The sequence below is a fragment of the Alnus glutinosa genome, chromosome 12 (assembly GCF_958979055.1).
Source record: "Alnus glutinosa chromosome 12, dhAlnGlut1.1, whole genome shotgun sequence".
Classification (NCBI taxonomy): domain Eukaryota; kingdom Viridiplantae; phylum Streptophyta; class Magnoliopsida; order Fagales; family Betulaceae; genus Alnus; species Alnus glutinosa.
The window spans coordinates 1,216,973-1,240,781 of record NC_084897.1 but is presented as its reverse complement, the minus strand read 5'-3'; the positions used below and the strand labels follow the sequence as shown (position 1 = coordinate 1,240,781).

At 37.1% G+C, this 23,809-nt stretch overlaps 1 protein-coding gene across 2 annotated transcripts; it reads left to right on the top strand.

Moving 5' to 3' along the window:
- The first annotated feature begins 162 nt into the window (after positions 1-162).
- LOC133851206 (calmodulin-interacting protein 111-like) lies at positions 163-21,261 on the top strand. 2 transcript variants are annotated; one of them, XM_062287536.1, is made up of 11 exons: positions 166-785; positions 1,691-1,849; positions 2,872-3,761; positions 5,411-5,615; positions 8,094-8,301; positions 10,772-11,268; positions 12,066-12,492; positions 12,707-12,787; positions 12,986-13,176; positions 13,256-13,443; positions 20,607-21,261. In XM_062287536.1, the coding sequence occupies exons 1-11, from the start codon at positions 513-515 to the stop codon at positions 20,686-20,688; spliced, it is 3,201 nt and encodes a 1,066-aa protein (XP_062143520.1). In that variant the 5' UTR covers positions 166-512; the 3' UTR covers positions 20,689-21,261. The 2 variants fall into 2 exon arrangements, 1 of the variants encoding a protein (XP_062143520.1); XR_009895767.1 differs by lacking the exons at positions 13,256-13,443; positions 20,607-21,261 and having other exon boundaries at positions 163-785; positions 12,066-12,566; positions 12,986-13,036.
- The last annotated feature ends 2,548 nt before the right edge of the window (positions 21,262-23,809 follow it).

The window sequence follows — 23,809 nt, the reverse complement described above, 5'->3', positions numbered from 1 at the left end:
GAAATAAAATGAAAATGACATTGATAATGTTTCAACTCAACCCTTTACCTTGATGATAGAAAATTAGTCTTAAAGCAAAGGCTTAAACATAGAACCAGTTCATCATATTGTAAATATCATTCCCAGCACACTAATTCTTTTGATTTTTCATCCACCCACAAAATTTCCATTTACTGATTTTAAATTTTATGAAACAATTCCGTTTTGACTGGAGTTTGGGATATGTAAAATCATAAGAGAAATTTTTGGTGATAAAATATTTTTAAGAATTATTTTATGTATTTTCTTTCGATTAAAGAGAATTATTTTAAGGGTCTTAATTGACAAGTTTTACCAAAGTTCTGGAACTTAAACATAAACCCTACAGGCTACAGGAGGGTTTTGCATTACCTGAAAGTGTTTGATAATTGATAGGCAGCCAATTATCAATTATTTAATTAATCAATTCGAGTTCAGAAGCTCTTACGTCTGAGATTGAGTTTTTGCAATTTCAAAGTTTGTAAAGGGAAAAGATGGCGCCCAAGGCAAAGAAGCATTCGAAGGCACAGTCAAGGCTGCTAAACGGTGACCACTCTGCATCTCCTGGGACACCAGATTTTGAAGCTAGTGAAGAGGTTCTTTTGCGCGCTCTTGAAGAAGCTTCTTGCAAATATCCTGCTCTGATCGCCAAATCTGCTATTATTGGAAAAGTTGTTGGTGTCGAGGACCAGCTCCAAGGCTGTACAATTTGGCTTTCCGAGAGTTCCATGCTTGCTTCTTCCCTCGCTCCTCACTCCATCGTATCGGTAATTCACGGTTTTTATTTTTTATTTTTTTATTCCCATGTCTCAATGTTTCTACTGGAATTTGAATAATTGGTTAGGGTTGTTTGTATTGAACCTACACAGTTTGTAAAGAATTATGGTTGCTTTTCATGATGAACTGCAAAGATATATTACTCCATTATCTTTTGGAGCACATGTTTTTCTTTTACTAATCTTATTAAAAAATGCACGTGAAAAGCACGAGATATGACACAACTTTAGAGACTGGGTCGGAAGAAAATTCTTCAAATCCGGTTTGAAGAAAATTTCTGTACGTCATTATTTTTTAGATGCCTTGTCTGTGCATTGATACCTCAGATATACATGTTTTTTTAGAGTGTTTAACAAACGCTGTCTGTTTCAGCATGACAATGTGTCTGTGCCTAGAAATCATAGCTTATAAGCTTAGCCTAGTTGTTTATGCCACTTGTTAGGATGTAAATGATGGTATATTAATGTCCTAATCTAGTCCCTTCTACTGTTTATATCTGTCAATTTATTTTTAATTCTTTTTGTCTCTAATCTAGTCCCATTTTCACCTGTTTATTTTGCACCTTTGTCTCTATGGTCTCCTTGCCTCGCTACATCTGTACTTGAAAGCTAAAGCTCTTAGCTTAAAATAACTGCCCCTTTCTTTTGTGATATCCAGTTCTTAAGAAGATGCTTCTTCATTGATTTGCTTTACTTATAACAAGTAGATCAGTTTGATACCCTTTATGGATATTTTTTGCTTGAATGCTTTTAATTGTTGCGCTCTATAAATCAAACAAATTAACTTGTATGTTTCCTCATATTATAATCCTAGAGTAACTTGTAATAGAGAGTCCCACAAAAAGGGATATGTGATTGCATACTTATCCTCTTTTTTATCTTAATCCTGTTGGCAGGTGTCACTTGCTTCTTCAACGAAGAACTTTTCATCAAGCTTCCCACTCAGCTCATTAGCAGATGAATGTGCTGCATATTTTGGGATTCATACAGTAGAGAAAACGGCTAATGAAGTGGGGAACTACTTTGCTCTTGCGACAGTTTTTCCTTCTAATAAGGTATGAATGGTAATTCGGTTGTTTCGATTTTGAAACCATTTGTTATATGACAACCAGAAAAGTATTTCAAGAGAAAAAGGGAAGTAAATGCATTGATAAATAGGATAAAGTTGGGAGCATTTGGTACTTGTGTGCCTAAACACTGTCCTTGCATGAACTCTGTATTCTGCAGAATAACTGTGTGAGATTCGTTTTTTTCACTTCCATCATACCATTGTTAAATGCTTCAAGTCTTCGATTGTTGTTCTTGTTGAACTGGTTCATGAAACCTTCAATAGCATTCTTGCAATTGGGATTCTTGTTACACTGTAGCATATTGGAATTGGGATTTGCACAATCTAAACATCACGTCTGGCGTTAATAATTTACTGTAGCATTGATTTGGTTAGTTGAAAGCAGGTTTGCAGCCTTTGGGAGTTTGGAGTTTTAGGTTAAAGTTGCGAAAACCTCCGTCAAGGATAAATGCCGGTGATATTCGGAGCAACGGGATGAACTTTTGAGAAATAAACTGTTATTGTTTGTTTTTCGTTTTTGCTGTTGCAACGTCCAAAAGATTTAATGTTGTTTGTAATTTGAGAAAATGTGTTAAATAAGGAGAGCATTGCCTCGAAAGGCTGGGTTGCTGTTTTTTCTTGGGCTGTTTCTTTAAAAGGTTACGGAAGGGCACTTGGCTTAATGATTTTATAATTTAAGAAAATTCCTTTAGACATTGTACGTTTGATATATCCTATGAGGGTTGGCATGCCTTCTAGAAATGGACTGTTTGAATCTGGTCCAAAGCAGCTGTTAGAACATACGGAGATGCAATGTACGTCTTTTTTTTCTTTTAAATGTTACTTCATTCTTCCCATATCATCAATTCATGTTTTTGTTTGTCTTGGTTTATTGGCAAATTTTGGAGTTGCTGGTGTACCTAATTTTGCATCTATTATGTTATTGGATCTTGATACATCATATTAAACTGAGATTGGGGTCTATCTTATTACTAAGACTCATTTTTTCTTCATTTTTAACTTTCCCAGGTTTTGAAGAATGAAGTGCGATTGTCTTCCAACCTTTCCTACACCATGGGTTGTCCTACTTCAGGCAGTGTTGTGTTTGTTTACCCTATACAAAGCCAATTCCCATCAAGTCCTGTAAATGGACATGACACGCCAAATAGCAACAGAGTTGGCTCTTTTGTTGTATACAACTGCAAGGAATTGCATTTAGAGCTGGCTCTTTCGAAGAATAAATCAACAGTGCCAAGTAATATGTTGTCTTCCATGAACTTCCCTGCAGAAAGTCCTCGTGATCCATTTGAAATTGGAATGGTTTCATCCCCTAAAACTCCATTGGTTCAGTCAAAACTTAACTCTTCTAGTACTAGTCACACAAATTCACCAATATCTGAAAATTCAGTATCACGTTTACCAAATCCAAGCAGTTCATCTATTGATTCATTTGATATTAGGGAGGTAATAGGGGATAAAAGTGCTAAGAAACTTCTGCTTACCAATGTTATTAAGTGGTTGCCTTCTCGTATTCTGTTGTGTGGAAATTTTGTTGCCATCAAGATACTTTCCGAGCTTTTAATTTTTCGCGTGATAGGTGCTAAACAATTGTCAGTAAAGAGTAGCAGCCATAATTTTACGAATGAGAAAAGTCATCATTTGCTCTTTGAAGATCCTGAACTGGTGGACCATGTGAACCAAGCTTTTGTTGTAAACCATGATGCAGAAGTCTGTCTGTATTTTCCATCAAATATGGTGTCTGAAACTTCTCAGAAAGGAGAGTTTTCAGGTGTTAAACTTGAATATAAGGATGTTAAAGCTAATGTGGTAGACAATACTTTGAAGTTGGGTGGTCTTTCAAAAGAATATGCAATTTTGAAAGATATAATCTCCTCATCAGTGAAGGACACTTTGTCGAGGTATGCCATATGAAATATTTTCTCTTGTTTATTTATTCAGGTATTTAGCATTGACTTTCTACTTTTTGACATCATGCTATACTGTACTAGACTTTTGGAGTATTACCTTTTCTTTGGGGTTGATTTGTTATTATTATTATTATTTTGAAATTGACTGATCAACTTAAAGAAATGTTCTCTACATATGGATACATGTGGACATGTCAGATTGCGCAGATAGTACAGTTCATAAAAGGTCAAATCACAAAACAATTAGTATTTTGTAGTTTTGAAAAGAGTTGTAAGCACTTATGTCCAAAACAATTATACATTCATATAGGTCTAGTAACAGGCTTTTCCTCCTTTTAACAAAGAGATATGCTTCGACTTAGTTAGTCGGTCAATTCCAGTTCAACCTGGAAACCACTGCAGGAAATATCAACAATTTGTTAAAACCAGATAGAAGATCCTTTAAATAGGTTTGGGAATCAATTTTCTTATAATTGAGATTTTTGATAGCATGTGCTGCCATAGTTTTTTTTTGATAAGTGCATGTGCTGCCATAGTTTAGACGACATTGTGATCATGGTTATTAATGTTTAGTCCTGAAAACAAAGAGAAAAGAATAAGTTAATAAACTGTTTGATTAACACTTAACATGAATGCGAAACATTATTCTAAGGGGATTTGCGAAACACAACAATTGTGTGAGGAAAGCTAATAAAAGAGTGTATTAAGACAGAAGAACATCATGATGGTCTATATTTTTTTCAATGAGTGACCTTAGATATGGCTGAATGGCAAATTGGTCATAGTATCCTCTACTACAAGGCTTGGTTAAGAATATATATATTTTTTATCGCCCATATATTTTATAAATTGATTATTTGAAAATGTGAAGTACATAGAAAAGTACTCTAATGTACGTTGTATCTATTATGATGGTCCAAGCTCCTCATATATGTTTGTTTAGAACCTTACTTCAAACTTTCTTACCATGGCTTTCTTCAACCATGAAATTCTGAGCTTCGATGAATTGTTCAAGGATTTTCTAGAGCTTTTATGTCCTTTAGTGGCAGCTAAATTTAATATGAGAAAGCAGGTGTACCATTCAAGGATTTCTAGAGCCTTTTTGTTCCTAAGTGGCACAGTTTGATATTCCATAGAAGTTTCACTGCCCCGTGAAGCCTTCTTCTTAAGTTGCAGATAGAAGTCCATCTCCACTATTTTGATCATTCCCTTGCCCACGATATTCTTTCAGCGATCATATTATTGAATTTGTTAATATTGTAACCTTGTCTTTTTTAATTAATTGAGTTAACGACCTAAATCTCAAATGGCATAGATTCCTCGTACTTTCTGCATCCAAGATATGGAGTACATATTTCATAATACCCATGTCCTTCGTTTAGCCGAACTATGGGCAATCTTAGGTATTGTCGGATATGTAATTACCTTTCCAGTAGATATGGAGATCAACACACAGCACATATTGTTGTTGACAGTCTCTTACCCATTGCTGTAATTATTTCTGATTTTCTTCCTACTATGAACTATTCAATTTTATGTTTTGAAGTTCTTGTCTTCCTTTAATTTGCATACTTAAGGCAGCTGTTTTTATGGTCCACATATTCGGTATTAAATGCTAATCACTGATGTAACTGTTTTAGTTTCGGTTTACGAACTACAAAGGGAGTGCTTCTGCATGGCCCTCCTGGCACGGGAAAGACTTCTTTAGCTCAGCTGTGTGCCCGTGATGCTGGTGTCAGACTTTTCTCTGTGAATGGACCTGAAATTGTGAGTAAATATTATGGAGAAAGTGAGAAAGCTTTGCTCGAAGTTTTTGAGTCAGCAAGCCAAGCGGCACCTGCCATGGTTAGATTTCTTCACCCCAAAATGTTCACTTATGTCATGATTTTATTTGGAGATGTTGGTAATGTGTATTGTCATGTGTGATCTCACGTAACAGAATTCCAATTAGTAAATTTAATGAAAGGAGGATGGAAGTGTTGGATTAGAACGATTGGTTACCACAAGGAGTGTGATTAGAAAAATTGAAAATTGAGAGGATAACATTAAATTCAACTCAAACCACGAGGGTTGGAGGTGCATTTTACCTTTAGATTTATTCTTAAGAGTATGGTACAGGTAGATAACTATCATGGACAGTTTTCCTTCGTCACCTCTTCTAATGTCCCGAAGAATTAACTAACCTGTAGTTAACTCGGTGTGCCTCCCAAGACATACTTGTAACGTAATTAAGTCCCAAAGGGATCTATCTAACTAGTTAACTCTGTATAAAATAAATAGCGAAAGTAATTGTAACTTAATACAAGATAGCATATCTAAATGCTTCCATTAATCATCAAATATTTAGAGCAAATACTAAATCTCCTAAGAGAAATAACTTAAAAACCAAAGCGTTACAATTCCCAAAATAACCTCAAATCATCAATAAGTATAGCAAACTCCAACATAATAACAATCCCACATTAATATTAAATATCATGGTTGAGTCTTAATGAGATAAATCAAATAAAGGATCTCGATCATCTTGCTATGCCTATCATCATCGCTATCCCACATGCTCTGCAACCATTCTGAGGCTAGCTCCTCAAAGATGATCCTGACTATATCCTCCACAAGTACATATCGTCTCACAAGGCCCACCATCTAGCTGTTGACTAATTGGAAAACACATTGATGTTTCATAGGTGGAAATGAAAATCAAATGTAAGTCCACGACTAAGTGAGACAAAATCACATGCAAGGCAATTATCCATTCTTGTGAACTTATAGTTTTATAAAAAGGTTTTTCCACATTAAAATATATCATCGTGTAAGGTAGTTGATGTCATTAAGAAGTATGCAATGCAATATGGATATAATTACATAATAAATTAGTGTTATACCATCATAGCTTAACTCCATACAGTCTATTTGGGCTCTTAACCCATTCCCGATAGGGTTTGCACGTTCTCAAAAACCTCTGGTACAACATCAGTGCCCCGATATGAGCAAACTTACTGCCATCATCACACAGCCCAATCGGGTTTGGCCTTGGGTGACCTACGTTGCTAACAATGTCGTACGGTGGTGACCACCATGCGTACATGGCTACGCTGGTCACTCAATTAGCCTCTTGGATCCAATAGCAAAACATAAACTAAAACTGGATCATAGGGTCTTGCCCCTATAATAGAGCCCATGATACAAGATTGTGTTTGGCAAGTTTTTTGTTTTTTATAGTATGTGATGGTTTAAAGTTTTAATTATTATGAAATGTTTGGTTTTCTTTAATATTTAGTTTATGGAATTCTTATATCCTCATGTTTCTTATTAAGCAATGCGTAACATCGTCTTCTTACGGGAAGAAGGGGGGGGGGGGGTGTTACAACTTGAAATTGCCTTTTCATCAATAAAAGTATTCATTACTTGAAAATGCAAGATCATGATCATAGAGATTTTCCATGGTAATTTCTTAAGACAATTTTACATGAGAACTATAATGACTGAATCATTGATGTTTTGGAAGTGACCAAATTGTTTAAACTGTATTAAAGTGGGATATATGTGAGTGACTTTATAAAGCAAAAAATCTTTTCTAATAAATTATTATTCATAAAATAAAAAAAAAAAGATAAAAATCTTCAGCACATTGTAGAAATTGATGAAACTAATTTAGAAAATTTAGGCTCGTTTAATACTCGTATAAACTCGGCTCGACTCATACAAGCTCGTATAACTTTATTTTTGTTATTTTTATAATATTATTTTTAAGTTTGTAATGAGAACATATTAAGTATTTAAAAAGATAAAAAAGAATTCTCTTCGTAAGAAGTGTGTGTGTGTACATACTATAAGATAAACATATAAACTTGAGATTAGATTGTTTAAGATTCGAGGTAATTTATCTAATTACTCAAATAATAAATCTTAACAATAATTAAATAACTAATAATTTAATATGAATTTACAAAAAAAGAAGAAGAAAGTAAACAGTTACGATATTTACTTTATATATGAAATGAATAAGTTAATTAGTAGATCCTGAACAAGCTCGAACTTGTTCGAAAAATCAATGAACAGAGCTTGAACAGATTATCTAGCTCGGTAATAGGCGTGAGGTCAACTTAAACATTCAATAATCGACTCGGCTCGGCTTGATTACAGCCTTAAGTACAGCTAATGCCTGTACATTGTGTTCACATTCTAATTATATTTTCTTGAAATTAAAGGAAAAATAAGTGTATCAAGTCAATTGCATTCATCAAAGTTATCAAGGCTTTGCCTTACAGAGTGATATTGTTGACTCTGGGTTTTAGATGGCTAACTTGGATTATCTTATTACAGGTATTCATCGATGAATTGGATGCCATTGCCCCTGCTCGGAAAGATGGAGGTGAAGAGCTATCTCAAAGAATGGTTGCTACGTTGTTAAATTTGATGGATGGTATTAATAGAACTAATGGACTGATTGTAATTGCTGCAACCAATAGGCCTGATAGTATTGAACCTGCACTGAGACGACCTGGAAGGCTGGACAGGGAAATTGAAATAGGTATTATGAATTGTTTGTGATTATGATATGTTTAGCTTGTTTTGTCTGTGATCAATCAAAATGAGCAGGTTATTCACTACTTAGTGCTCCTAATTCTGGGAGTTGCATTATTTCTATTGCTTATGGTGAAAATTGTTATCACAACAGGGAGTTTCTCTAGGATGATCTTCTTTCCTTTGCAGATAGCATCCAGGGTAGACCATGGCCGGTTGCAGCAGAGGCCAGGCTCCCGGTGGAGCAGAGGCTTACACTGGATTACGCGGTTGTCCTTCCTGCTTTGAATAGATCGGATTGTTACCCCCTAAGTCCCCTCTCGAGGGGATTGCCTTGCTTTGTCTTTCAAGACTTGGGAACAGCTCCTAATAGGGTTGCGCGGTGGGTCAGCCCAAACTGGCCAACCGGACCATTTTGACCACCCCATAGAATTGTAGGCGGATAAACTAACCCATGGATTGGCCAAGCGGAATCAAAATTTGAATTCCAACCTTGTTGGGTTTAGGGGTTTGGTAAACCCAACAAACCCGATATTTTTTTATTATACAACTTTAACCTAACAAACAACCCAACCTACTTTCTTTCATTCATACTTTTCTTTTTCATTCTCAATTTCCTAGCAGCACCATCCACATCTCTCTCTCTCTCTCTCTCTCTCTCTCACACACACACACACACACTACTCTGGAAGTCGGTGTTTTTCTTCCTTTCCTCTTTCTTCTCTACACCGGCTGCTACTTTTTTTCATTCTCAGAAAAATTCTAACCAGAACAACTCTCTCTCTCTCTCTACATTGGCCACTGGTGTTTTTCTTCCTTTTTCTCTTTCTTCTCTACTCCAGTTGTTGCTTTCTTTCATTCTCACAAAAATCTTAACTAGCACAGCTTTCTCTCACTCTCTTCTTCAGGTTCAATATCAAAGCTGGCAGTCGGTGTAACAACCTTGAACCGACCAACGGGGGTCGGTATTGTGACCGACTCCAAATGATCAGGTGGTGAGCATAAAACTACCCATTGATGGCCTCTGGGGTGGCCGTCGGTTTGAGTACTAACCCAAGGGGGTCAGTGCTCAGCCCCAATTCTTTTTTTTTTTATTTTTTATTTTTTATGAGTAATATAATCTCATTAAAAAACGCAGAGGGGTGCAATCCTAGTACACATGAAGTATACAAAAATGCTCATAATTAGAGGAAACAAAAGAACATAAATGTAAAAACTCAGCAAACAGAAGACGACTCGGGCTATGAGCCGAGACCCATACAAATAGTGTATTAAGTACATTTCGACACAAGTCCAAAACCGGTAATTCCACATCTTCAAATAGCCTTGCATTCTTCTCGCGCCAAAGACCCCACATAACACACAAGGGAACCTGCTTCCAGCTGAACTTGACCACGACCAAGTGACTCAGCCCCAATTCTGAATATGCCCTGCTTAAGTTTTCACATTTTCACATTGTCCAACACTGTCAAACTCAAAAAAGCAGACACATTGCCAAACTGTTTGTGCCTTACGTCTTATGTATGTCTTTTATTCCAGTGACCTTCCTGTGGCCATCAAGTAACTGTTCATGACTAATGTGTATTAGTGGAAGATATCTCCAGTGTATCAAGGATGGTGTAAATTCACCAAATCTGACATGTTGAAAGCAACATGATAGCCTAAGATGCAATGCTTCTGCTACATTTTCATATATCATGACTTCCTTCATCTGTGTTGTCGAGTCTTTTTAAAACATTGGATTCCTTTTCTCCCAAGAATTTTTCTCAGAAATTTAAAAGAAGAGTTCTTAAAACTTGCAACTCTTTGACTTCTGTTGGAATGAAGTTAATCTACTTGGATAGTGGTCCAAGGTACAGATATGGGGAAGTCATACTGAATGATATTTGCTTGATTATTCCTTTAAACTTCTTCAAAAACAGAAACATGGAATCAACATCAAATTATTCATGACAAGTAGTACACTAATAGGTTTGAAGAATGGACATTTTACGATGTACCAATTTTCTGTTGGTGCTTTCAGAAGGATCAAGACGAACACAAGCAGTTGTATGGCTTCTGTGTGTGTGTATGTGCGTGCCATTTGACTCAAAGGTTAGGAGGAAAAATAAGAAGAAAAAAAAAGTTGACATGCTTGAGCTAAACTAAATAATTGTTGGGTAATAAATATTTTTGGGAGGGGGGGTGTGCTTGGGATGTACTAATTGCACTAAAGGCACTTTTGTCACACTGAATGGATTATTTTTTTATTTATTGCTAAGTTATGCACCCGGTGGGACACTGAATAGAAATTAAGCAGGGAATGGGAAACAGTGTCAAGTATATAGTCACATGGTGGATGAACTTGGAATAGAAGTTCAAACAAATATTTTTCTGTTGTCCACTTGACTGGTTCAAATACTTGATGGATTCATAGAGTTTATCACCTTTTGCTGGATATGTTATTAATTTTGTTTCTCTTGAAAATTCGTATGTAGGTGTGCCATCTCCAAAGCAGCGGTTAGATATATTGCTTACTCTTCTTGGTGAAATGGAACACACTCTTTTAGACATGCAAGTTGAACACCTTGCTATGGTCACACATGGATACGTGGGTGCTGATCTAGCTGCCCTATGCAATGAGGCAGCATTGGTTTGTCTCAGGCGTTATGTTAAATTTAAATATTCTTGTCATCATTTGGACTCCAGTTCAACCTCTGTTGCATGCGAAGGTTGTTCTGATGTTATAACAGAAGGATCTTATTGCTTAGAAGCTACAAGAGATATTTCAAAGGATGATGCAGATTCAGCAACTTCCTCTGTTTCAAATTTGTCTGTTTCCCCAGAGATTCGTCCGTCGTTGCCCTTGAAGGGCACTGTTCCAGCACACGCAGATCATATCATAGATGGCGTTGAAGAAGATTGTAGGTTAGGAGTAGCTTTTGAAGATTTTGAAAAGGCCAGGATCAAAGTGAGGCCCAGTGCCATGCGGGAGGTATTGTTTATTCATTCACATTACTTAGAGAATCATTTTTGTTTAAAATATATTTGAGGAAGTGAGATCTGCCATCTAGAATGACACTTTATGTGATGAGTTCTATTGGCTCATTATTCTTTTATATAAGCCAATCATACGAGGGCAATTATTAGACCCCATAACCATCGCGTATTATATCTTGGGTCCAACTTAAATACTTTCATTCTGAAACTCAAGCACAGTCTTAGCAAATTATATTCTCTCTTTTCCACCTGGAAGAATATTTCCTGGGTTCCATTTTTCTGAGTTGAAGATGTGAATTTCTTTGATACAAGGAGGTCAAAAGAGGGAGAACAAGAAAAAGACAAATTGGGAAAGAAAGACATCTAATATGAGTATTTTCACTAGTTCGGAAATGATGAGCAGTCAGATGCATGTAAGTATCATGGAACTAGATAAAATTAGGGGACCATGAACTTTTATGTAGATTTTTCCTACATTTGCATCTTTTACCCTTGCTACCACCATTCATACTATGCTGGAAAAGTAGAAGTGTAATCTGTTTGCTTTTAAGTTCCCAGATCTTAAGCACATATTGATTGTGCTAACTAAGTGGTTGCTTCAGTTGGAGTCCAGCTCCCATTATTGTTTGTATTTTAACCTTTTATTGCACCCTTCAATGCCTCACATATAACCAAAACTTGAAAAACCCTATAAATTTTAATTGTGGGAGAGATTTTTTTGACAACTAGTACAGACAAGAATATGCTACTTGATCTAATTTATCAACTCTCATCTTGTCTATTCATTTCTAGGTAATACTTGAGGTTCCAAAGGTCAATTGGGAGGATGTTGGCGGCCAAAGTGAGGTTAAAACTCAATTAATGGAAGCCGTGGAGTGGCCTCAAAAACACCAGGATGCATTCAAGCGTATTGGGACTCGTCCCCCAACTGGGATCTTGATGTTTGGTCCTCCTGGTTGCAGCAAAACCCTCATGGCACGTGCAGTAGCCTCTGAAGCAGGATTGAATTTCCTTTCCGTGAAGGGTCCAGAACTTTTCAGTAAATGGGTTGGTGAATCTGAGAAGGCTGTACGATCACTATTCGCAAAGGCAAGGGCCAATGCCCCATCAATTATCTTTTTTGACGAAATTGATGGTCTTGCCGTCATCCGTGGGAAGGAAAGTGATGGGGTTTCAGTTTCTGATAGGGTTATGAGTCAACTTCTTGTTGAACTGGATGGTTAGTGATAAATTTGGAGTATTAAACCCTACCAATAGAAGCTTTCTTTTCACATGGCTTGTGTTTTAGACATGGTACTTTATTTCTTAAGATGAAAGTAACTAAAAGTTTGGGAGATTTAATCTTGAATATCTTTTAGATGTTGACATTTATTGTTTTCTGAGATTAATCTAAGCTTTTTCTCTCTCAAAAGCAAATATTTTGTTGAATTTAGGTTTGCATCAAAGAGTTGATGTTACTGTTATTGCTGCTACAAACCGACCGGACAAGATCGATCCTGCCCTTTTAAGACCAGGTTCTCCCCCGCTTTCTCTCTCTCTCTCTCTCTCTCTCTCTCACACACACACACACACAAACATCCACTCCCGACCAACATACATCCACTACTGACCCACACCCATACACCAGGTAGTTGAGTTGTTGCCAATCTCTTACCACTCCCTCTCCCAGAAACTTTGTAACATTCCTAACAATTGATAAGAGATTTGTACAGGACGCTTTGACCGGCTGCTATATGTGGGGCCTCCAAATAACACAGACCGAGAAGAGATATTCCGCATCCATTTACGCAAAATTTCATGTAGTTCTGACATCAGCATAACGGAGCTGGCTAGTCTCACAGAAGGCTTCACTGGGGCTGATATATCATTGATCTGCCGGGAGGCAGCTGTTACAGCTATTGAGGTTTCTTGAATTCATTTCATGATTAGATGGCTTTGTCTTTTGAATTTGTTCATTGATTGATAATTTTCTTTCCAACCAGGAGTGCCTTGATGCTTCAGAAGTAACAATGCAACATTTAAAGACTGCAATTAGACAAGTACAGCCATCAGAAATTCACTCTTGTGAAGAACTATCTGCAAAATTTCAAAGGCTTGTTCGTTCTAATGCAACAGAACATGAATTGGTATTTCAGCAGTATTCTAGTAAATTAAACTGGTTTCCCATCTGGTAAAACATTTCTACTCATGCTTACTTCATTTTTGTCAATTAATATTGTTATTTTGGTTAGTAAGCTGGAATTTAATATGTGACTTGGTTGAACTGAAGTCTCTCTCTCTCTCTCTCTCTCTCTCTCTCTCTCTCTCCTACTTCATGTTTGAAGACTTAGTGCTGAGGCCCAACCGCCCAGGGGAACAAGTCTGTTGTGAAGCCAATAGTAGTTCAACAATATGTTCTTATGTTTCAAGTTTATTATCTTTTACGATAGGTGTACTAGTCCAGATATTATCAAATGTTTCTAAAGATGGCTTTATCATGAAAACGGTGTAGCATTTAGAGTGTTTGTTGATAATCTGCATACTTGAATTGTATTGCAGTCCTTGGTATATATAGAACCGAAACATCTAGATAATCTCTAGATGTGATTTACATCAAAACAACTTCTATCTAATCTTATCAACCGTATCTCTTAACATAGAGACCTAATATATTTACAACTCAACAGCTTAACATTTATCTAAAATAAGAAGACACTTAGTCTAACTCAACTACTTTAGCTTTATCACTAGAAGATAAGTCTTGTGATCCAATACGCCCCCTCAAACTCGACGTGGGAAGCTGAACGTTGAGGTTGGATTTGAGTAGGATGAATCTGGCAGCAGCTAACGGTTTAGTGAGGATATCGTCCAGCTGATCTTGGCCTGAAATAAACCGAACATCAAGAGTTTTCTTAGCAATCATGTCTCGGAAATAGTCGATCTCTATATGCTTTGTGCGAGCATGATAGAGAGGATTTGCAGTGAGATATGTGGCGCCAATATTGTCACAGCGCAAAACTGGTGGTCGAGGAGAAATAATACCAAGTTCACCGAGTAAGGTTTGAATCCATACTAACTCGGCTGATGCATTTGCAATGGCTTTATATTCGGATTCGGTACTCGAGCGAGATACCGTTGGTTGTTTCTTGGAGCTCCATGATAGAAGATTTTTACCAAGTAGAACACAATAGCCGGAAGTTGATCTTCTATCATCAGGATAACTGGCCCTGTCCGAATCTGAGAAAGCTGTGAGCTGCTTAGAGAAGTTCCTGTGAATGCAAAAAGTATGGGTGATGGTGGACTTCAAATAGCGTAAGATACGCTTCACGGCAAACCAATGAGTGTCATGAGGTTCTTGCATGAACTGCGAGACTTTATTAACCGCAAAGGCTATGTCAGGTCGGGTAAGTGATAAGTATTGAAGAGAGCCCACAATGCTTCGGTACAAAGTTGTGTCCGTCATGGTGGATCCTCAAACCGACTAAGGATTATAGAAGCCGCCAAAGGAGTAGAAACAGGCTTCACAAGAACCATGTTAGTCTTTGTAAGAATATCATTTATATACCTTTGTTGAGATAAATGCAAACCATCCGAGTGCCATGTAGCTTCAACACCAAGGAAGAAATGAAGAGGCCCGAGATCTTTGAGTGCAAAAGAAGAGTGAAGATCACCTATGGAAATGGTTGCTGAATGAGAGCTAGTGATAATTATGTCGTCAACGTATATCAACACAAAAATAGTAACACCAGAGGATTTGTAGATGAATAATGAAGATTCGGATTTGGAGCTGTGAAACTTCAGTTCGAGTAACCGGGCACTTAAGCGCGAGAACCATGCACGGGGGGCTTGCTTCAAACCATAAATAGCTTTGTGAAGCTTGCAAACTGTTGTGGGATGGTTTGGATGATGAAAACCAGGAGGTTGAGCCATACAAACCGTTTCTTGAAGAAGTCCATGTAGAAAGGCGTTGCTGACATCCACCTGTTGTATAGCTCATCCTGCAGAGACAGCAATAGCTAGAACAGTTCTAATGGTAATTGGTTTAACCACAGGATTATAGGTTTCAGCAAAATCAATCCCAGGTTGTTGATGAAACCCTTTTGCTACTAAATGAGCTTTGTACCTTTCTATTTGCCCATCAACTTTCCTTTTAATGCGGAATACCCACTTTGAACCAACTATATTCATGTTTGGAGAGGAGGGGACAAGAGACCAAGTGTCATTTTTGAGAAGAGCATCAAACTCAGTATTCATTGCTGTGCGCCACTTTGCACTTTTGCTGGCTTGAGAAAAACAGGTCGGTTCTTCTTCATGGAGAGCAATGGAAGCCATGAGGGCTTGAGGAAGTGGATATTTAATTCTGCCATCAGTAAACTTTGAAGGTTTGAAAATCAAATTCTGAGACCGTGTGGTCATACCATGAACCCGGATTGGAAGAGGAGACTCAATTTCAGTAAATGACTCAAAGGGAACAATGGGATAATTTATTGGAGAGACAGTGTTGGTTTCTGTGGAAACTGAGATAGGAGAAGGTGGATTTGGTGATGGAATGTTGGGAGAGTCATGCTTGGAGCTAGACAGAGGAAGTGACAAAGGAAGAACCAAAGGGAGAGTCATAGAAGAATGAGATCTGGAGGAAGATGAGGTGCTAGGGACTTCAGATTTGGAAAAGAGGAAATTTGTTTCATTGAAAACAACAGGTCGGGCAATATAGATTCTACCATAAGGAATGTGGAGACATTTATATCCAAGATGATTTTTACTATATCCAATGAACACGCATGATGTGGAACGGAAAGAAAACTTAGTAGAATTATATGGACAAAGAAATGGTCAGCATTCACAACCAAAGATCTTTAAGAGTTTGTAATCAGGAGTTTGATGAAACAGTAACTCAAAGGGAGACTTTTTCTGTGTGACTTTAGAGAGAAGTCTATTGATGAGATAACTGGTGGTTTCAAAAGCCGAGTCCCAAAAGGTTAAGGGTATGCTAGCAGTAGCTAGGAGAGATAGGCCGGTTTCAACAATATGTCTATGTTTTCTTTCTACTGTTCCCATTTGATGATGTGTATGGGGACAACTTAGTCTATATGAAATTCCCATAGAGGTGAGAGAGGTCTTAAGAGGAATAAATTCACCGCCATTATCACTCTGGACAGAAACAATATTGGTATGGAAATAGGTTTCAACCAATTGTTTAAACCTAAGAAAAGTAGCACAAACTTCAGATTTAGTTTCAAGAGGATAAAGCCATGCATACTTACTAAAATCATCAACCACACTTAGATAAAATCTCTTATTGGTTACAGAATTTTGAGGGGCATGGCCCCATACATCAAGAAACAGCAACTGTAAAGGTTTGCTGGAGGTGGAAGGAGAAATACTGAAATGTAAACGATGGCTTTTTCCTTGCTGACATGGAGAGCAGAAGGAAGGAGTCTTGGAAGAAGACACGGGCAGCTTATTGAATTGAATGACTTGATTGATGATGGGAGTAGCAGGATGGCCAAGTCGGAGATGCCATTGATCCAAGGATACTTTGTCACCAATGAAAGCAGCAAGAGACTTGGAAAAAGGAACATTTGAGGATGGCCATGGATAAAGGCCGAACTTACTCGAGCCTTGGAGGAGGAGCTGTCGAGTTGGAATGTCCTTAACACAGAAAAAATTGGGATGGAATTCAATGAAAACATGGTTATCTCTAGTGAATTGATTTATAGAAATAAGATTTTTCTGAATCTGAGGAACATGAAATAGGGAGAATAAATTGAAATTACGTGAAGGTGTTGGTAAGAGACCACGGCCAGAATGTGAGATTTACAAACCTTGTCCATTGCCTACACGAATTTGGTCTGTGCCTGTGTATTTCTCGGCATTCAAATTGAGATTTGATAGATCATTGGTGAGATGAATGTTGGTGCCTGTGTCCGGATACCAGGAAGGGTCAGAGGCAAAGGTTGCTGAAGTCATGTTGACTTGCATCGGAGAAGAGTCAGCTTGGTTGCCTTACTCGTACCTAAACCAGCATGTGGCTGCTGTATGACCGAGTTTGTGGCAGACTTGACAGATCGGGCGCTGGGACATATTGTTGCTGGATGTGGAAAACTGTTGGGGTGGTCCACGGCCACGGCCCCGGCCCTTGCCTCGATTAAAATTTGTGTTGCGATATCCAGTATTGTAGCCTTGGGTGTTGCGGGAATAGGCAGGACTTTGGCGTTGAGCCGTGTTAGCAGTGGATATATTTATCTTAAGAGCAGACTTGTATTGCTCTAGACATAGTTCATAGGACAACATATAACCATAGAGATCATTTAGGGATATAGAATCTTGCCTTGTAGTTACTGATGTGACAAAAGGGTCATACTCGGCACCAAGTCTAGCGAGTATGTGAGAGACAAGTTTAGAGGCGTCGATCGGTTTGCCAACCGCTGCTAGGAGATGAGAAAATCCGTGCGCTTTCTGGAAGTAAGCGGAGATTGTTTGAGATCCTTTCTTCATGTTGGACACTTGTTGTTTGAGCTGCATGATCTGAGACTGAGATTGGGCAGAGAAGAGAGTTTCCAATGTGAGCTAGACTTCACGGGAAGTTATGAGTCCAATGACATGAGGGAGAGTTTCGACAGAGGGGTGGAGATAATAGCACTGAATATCATCCGATCTTGATGGTACCATGAGTGGTAGCTCGGATTTGCAACAAGAAGTCCGGATGTGGGGTCGGGCAGGAGCTGAGGAGGTCAGGGAGTTGTGCCATTGACATACCCAAACAGATTTTGGCCTTCTAGGAAGGGGACCATGAGAAACTGCTAGAGAATATAGTTGTCTTGGGTCAGTTTCTCGGATATATGAGCATGCACATTCTGGATTTGTGGTGGTAAGGCGGAAGAGGAAGTATTTGAGAGAGGGGGAGAAGTTAGGGAGGAATCAGTTTCAGAAGTAGGGGCAGCCATAGATGTAGGTCTTGAGAGGCTCTGATACCATATAGGATTTAGAGTGTTTGTTGATAATCTGCATACTTGAATTGTATTGCAGTCCTTGATATATATAGAACCGAAACATCTAGATAATCTATAGATGTGATTTACATCAAAACAACTTCTATCTAATTTTATCAACTGTATCTCTTAACATAGAGACCTAATATATTTACAACTCAAACAACTTAACATTTATCTAAAATAAGAAGACACTTAGTCTAACTCAACTACTTTAGCTTTATCACTAGAAGATAAGTCTTGTGATCCAATAAACGGTGTGATCATTTTGTCAAATCTAGCTGGCTAGGTTACATGTGAATAAGAAATGCCAATTATCAATCTGGTCTCCAAGGCTAGAGTCATTTGATAAATGTTTGAATAACTAAAGTCCTTACCCGTATGAATCAATGCGTTGGTCACATAGTTGCCTGATGTGTCAAAATCGTTCAGAGAAGTTGGATTGAGGAACTGATCGTCCAATAAAAATAGTATGGCTTTGTTGCTGAGGTCAGTAGATAAGTAGTTCTTCATGGTTTATTCGTTTGCATCAATAAAAATATTTGTTGAATTTGGTGGAATTAGAATTACATGATTCTTTTAATAAAACCTAGGGCTATGAATACTGAAGTATGCAAGATATGAATGAGAATTTTCGATTACTGGAAGCATGATTGATTCATTATAGCTCATGAAATATAAGTATGCTAGAGCCTAGATATGAACAAGAGTTTCAATTACTAGAAACCCCCTGTTATCATTATTGACAAGTGGCAGACAGACACCTAATCAAATTAGGTTTTAGGATTATTATTTAGAATAGGTTATGACCATATGCATAAATAGTACATATTGCTTAATTGTTCTCCCATCATCTTAATTATATCATAATCTTCCCAGATCTTATGCATTATGGCCTTTCCTGTTGTTCCATGTCTTGTAATGTGTCAATGCTACATAGGCAGATTTCACCTGTGTTTTACAGAAATTAATGCTTCAAGAGGTCGATGCTTATCACTGTATTCCAAAGGAGTTTCTATGTTCTTATTATCATGATGAGGAGCAGCGTTAAGAGGTTTCAATCTCCACTCCCAAGATTAAAGGGAGTAGAGAGTTGAAGAACTTAGAGTGCTAGATTAATTTTGATGCTAAGAGTTTTAGTTCTAGTCGGGGCAAAGGCAAGAGGGCCCTTGCTATGATGTAATGTTCTCTAGGTTTTGTGTTTGTGGGTGTTTCTCCTTTTCTTTTCTTTTCTTTTCTTTTCTTTTTTTTTTTTTTTTTTTTTTTTTTTTTTTTTATTTTGGTGTCCTTTTTGTATACTTCTTGTATGCTTAGGGGCACCTTTACATTTTTTATAATTTTCTTTGCTTACCTATAAAAAATTAGCTTCAGTATAAAGATACTAAAGGTATCATAATAATTTGTTAAGGGACATTGTATTTAGTAGTTTATAATTATATATATTGGTATATACAACTGGGAATTGCTTATCCATTTGAAATTGCTTTTATCTTGGAAATTATTACACTAAGAGCTTGTTTTGGATTGCGTTGTGAATTTTAATGCTAAGATTAGAGAGTTGAAGAACTTAGAGTGCTCGATTAATTTTGATGCTAGGGGTTTTGGTTTTAGCCAGGGCAAAGGCAAGAGGACCCTTGATGTGACGGAGTATTCTTTGGATTTTGTGGGCTGGTTCCAGTTGGGGTGTTTGGGTTTTTGCTTGTTTTTGGGTTTTGCGGGTGTTTCTCTATTTTTTTTTTCTTTTTTATTTATTTATTTTTTATTTTGGTTTCATTTTTGTATGTTTAGGGACACCTTTACGCTTTTTATAAATTTCTCTGTTTACCTATAAAAAAGAAAAGAAAATTAGCTCTAGTATAAAGATACTAAAGGTATCATAATAATTTGTTAAGGGACATTGTAGTTAGAGGTTTATAATTATATATATTGGTATTTACAATTGGGATTTGCTTATCCATTTGAAATTGCTTTTATCTCGGGAATTATTACAAAAGAGCTTGCTTGGGAATTGCATTGTGAACTTAAAAAAGTGTTTTTAGTACATAAAAAGCTATGCTAGGTAAAAATTGGTCTGTTTGGTAAAAAAGCCCAAAACTGTGTTTTGGAGAGGAAGTTTGAAAATGACACTTTTTTCAGAACAAGAATGAGAAATTTATATGAATAAGATTTGCTTATCTGGTTAGCATTGCATACCTTCTTTCTCTTAAAGCTTTTGGTTTAATTTTTCTGTTCAGGTATTTTGTTACATGATATGTTTAGTTGTTCTCTTTCTCAAAGACATTTCCTTCACATTGAATAAATATTTACATTTTGATACTAATTGATAATTTTTCTTTCTTTTCTTTTAACTTTGATGAAGCAGGAACCTTATAAAATCTGCTGCACTCTTCCTTTATCAATTCCCAGCAGCCCTTTTACTCTCAGAGTCATCTTCAAGTGTTTAGCCCAACTTCTCTGCAGCTTAGTATGATCTTCCTGTCCTTTTAATCGTTGTTGCATTTGAAGGCACAACAAAAGAGAAGACTGCACCTATGTTCGATTCAATAGGGTTTTTGAGGCGGTTAAGACTTGGGGGGAGTGTTTGGTGCTCCAAAAGGAAATGCCGAATACAAGTAGAACACACCATTTTGATGAGGTTGGGATCTTGCATATCAAAGTTTTGTGCCCTAAGCTCAAATTGCAGTCCGACTGAACTTTCTAAGGGGGGCCCAGATATTATTCCCTAATCAAACTTTGCGGTGGGGGAGTTGTGGATTACACGTGTCATGAGAGCATGAGGGGCAGCCCTTTGGAAACTTGTGAGCTTTTCTCGATGGTGTTTGACCGGCTGTGGAAACCATGATGGCCGAGAAGCACTTGACAGGCATCCTCAGAGACTTGAATCTCCACCATCGGAATTTCTAATTTTTGACCTATATGGCTATTATATATACATATCTCATAGGGAATTGTGTATGAAATTGACTTTCAACAGGATGGCAAAATGGGTTGGATAAATGAATTCATGATTATCACTCTATATTTTCTTACACAGCCTTCGCTTTGCCTTTCGAAGGTGGGTGCACAAAGTGATCCAATTTTAGGGGTTTTCATCTGTTTTTTGTTTTTTAATTGAAATTTGGGAAAAGGCTACAAGAAAGTGCCCTTCTCACTCTTAATCTGAATGGAAGAAAGAACGTGTTTCCCATCATAAATAACAAAGTGACCTTGTCTTAAGGTTTTTTGTCTTCTTCTTCTTCTTTTTTTTTTTTTTAATTGAAATTTGAAAAAGGCTTGCAAGAAAGGATTCTTTCCACTCTTATCTGAATGGAAGAAACCGTCATATATATATATATTTCTAATGTTGGATGTAGTCAACATTAGCGTCGTCTTGAGCAACCTTGGCTGTTTGAGAAACATTCTCAATTAGCCATTCATTGGGGAATGTGATCTCACTCTATTTCATCATTCGAGGAATTCGGATATTGGCGTCTCGGGTGGAGCTCTGAATTAACAGAGTAGATTCTCCCGAGTTTTTAATAATAGCTTGAGGATTCAAGTTGGTTTTTAACAATTTGTAATAAATGCGGTAGATAATAACCACAGGTTGACTACCAATCAACATGTCATAACCAGAAGTCAAAACATTTAAAGTTAATGCTTTGGAAATATTAACATCACTCAAAGAAAGAGTTATGTTAGGAAAAGTATCAAAATAAACAAGTCCATTAAAAAGAGATGTGTGGACCATGCCAATCACACTAGTTCTAAATTTGATTAAATCTAGCATCACGAAGGCACTTTAAAATAGAAGCATCAATACCAATTCATGTTAAGGTTTAACAGCAACTTGGACAGCTCCAATATGCAAAAACTTGAAGCCTTTAGCAAGAGATTGATTGACAAATCTCTTATTAAAGAGTTCAAAATCTTCATTCCTATTGGAAATAGGAATGGTTTGTTCAACAGTTTTAATAGCATATTTAGATCTGAAAGAGCTTTTAAACTAGGAAGTTTTATAAACTTCCTTAGCAGGGAGTCTTGGAATACTCCAATTTCTAAAATCAAATGAGGAATCATCCTCAACAGAGTAATGTTCAGAATTAACAACATTATCAGGGAGATTAACAGAGGACTTAGAGCTAATTGAAGAGTTAGACCTCCACATCTTGACAATCAAATCAAACAACAATTAAAACAAACATAATCAACAAAGTTTCTAACCTTAGTTGGTTATTTCACGACACATACCCTGACCCTAGACTTTTTGTCGACCAATCCCTAAATCGCCTACCCCGGCATGAAAGGGAACCAGGTCTGTGCTAAAGAGCAGCCTATACAGGGGGGGTGGTTATGATCCCTAACCTTGAGGAAAAAACCTTCGGAAAACGTAAGGTTTAACAGTTGGAAGAGAAGATTAACAAAATAAAACAGATCTTAACACTTATGGCTCTGATACCAGAAAGGGCGGAAGGAGAAAGTGGAGAGAAGAGGTCAAGAGAGACCTGAGAAGATACTCTGTTGACCTCTTTCAGTAGATTTCTCAAAATATTTACTAGGGACTAATCCCTCCTGGATACAATTCATGTCAGATCCAGAATCAATTAAAGTAATAGCATCAAAGGAATAATCCTTTGCAATAATAACAGTAATTTTAGCATACCATTTGGGTGGTATGAAACTTTTAACAAGTTTAACAAATTTCAAATTACTACTGGAACAGACAGTTGCATTGTTGGATTCAGGATCATCAGAATGCTCAGGTTGATTACCAGTATTGAATGTAATATTTGGTTCGGGACTAAAGGTCATGAACCGGTTAGTAAGTGCCAACGAAGTGGTAATGGGGGTAGCAGCTGGAGTGCCAATAGGAGAAGACTTTGGTTTGATAACCAAAGACTTGCTAATAGGAGGGTTATTAACAAATTTTCCTTTTCCTCGATCCTTTTTACTTGCCATGGTGGCACTGCAAAAATTCACGAGTGAGAAAATCAGGGATGAAATTATTAATTCCTTTAATATATTCAATATCAAAATAAAAAACATTTAAAATTGCTTGCCATCTAGTAAATATTTGTTTTGAAGCAATATTTTCAACATCTTTTTTCAAAACATATTTTGCAGATTTGCAGTCAATTCATAATAGAAATTTTTGATTTAATAAATCAGATTAAAACTTTGAAATGCAAAGAACAACAGAAATGATTTCCTTTTTACCAGTACTATAGTTCTTTTGTGCATATTATTCTAGGATCCGGAATGGAATCGAACAATTTGTTCGGATCATCCTGGTGAAGGACCATAAGTGTTAAGAGAATCTACTCTGTTAAGAAATGCTTCTCTCCATTAATCATTATTTTGTTTGAATTGGTTTCATACAGCATTATGATTGGGTCTTCATTCAAAGTGTTGGTTGAAGAAAGTGGTCAAAAATAACTGCTGCTGCTCCAACCAATATGAATGAGTACTCATTGAATTCATCGTTGGTTGGTGCCAGATCAGTGCGATTAACGCCCACCAAGAGCGAAGAGGTTAATTTGCTCTTTCCACATTTTTCAACCGTGTCTCAATACATTTCTCGTACCA

Bases quoted from the DNA above. Each gene is read 5' to 3' on its own strand.
- LOC133851206 (XM_062287536.1), top strand. From the start codon at position 513: ATGGCGCCCAAGGCAAAGAAGCATTCGAAGGCACAGTCAAGGCTGCTA. The intron at 1,850-2,871 runs GTATGAATGGTA...TAACTTTCCCAG, and splicing joins CAGTTTTTCCTTCTAATAAG to GTTTTGAAGAATGAAGTGCG. The intron at 13,177-13,255 runs GTTTCTTGAATT...CTTTCCAACCAG, and splicing joins CAGCTGTTACAGCTATTGAG to GAGTGCCTTGATGCTTCAGA.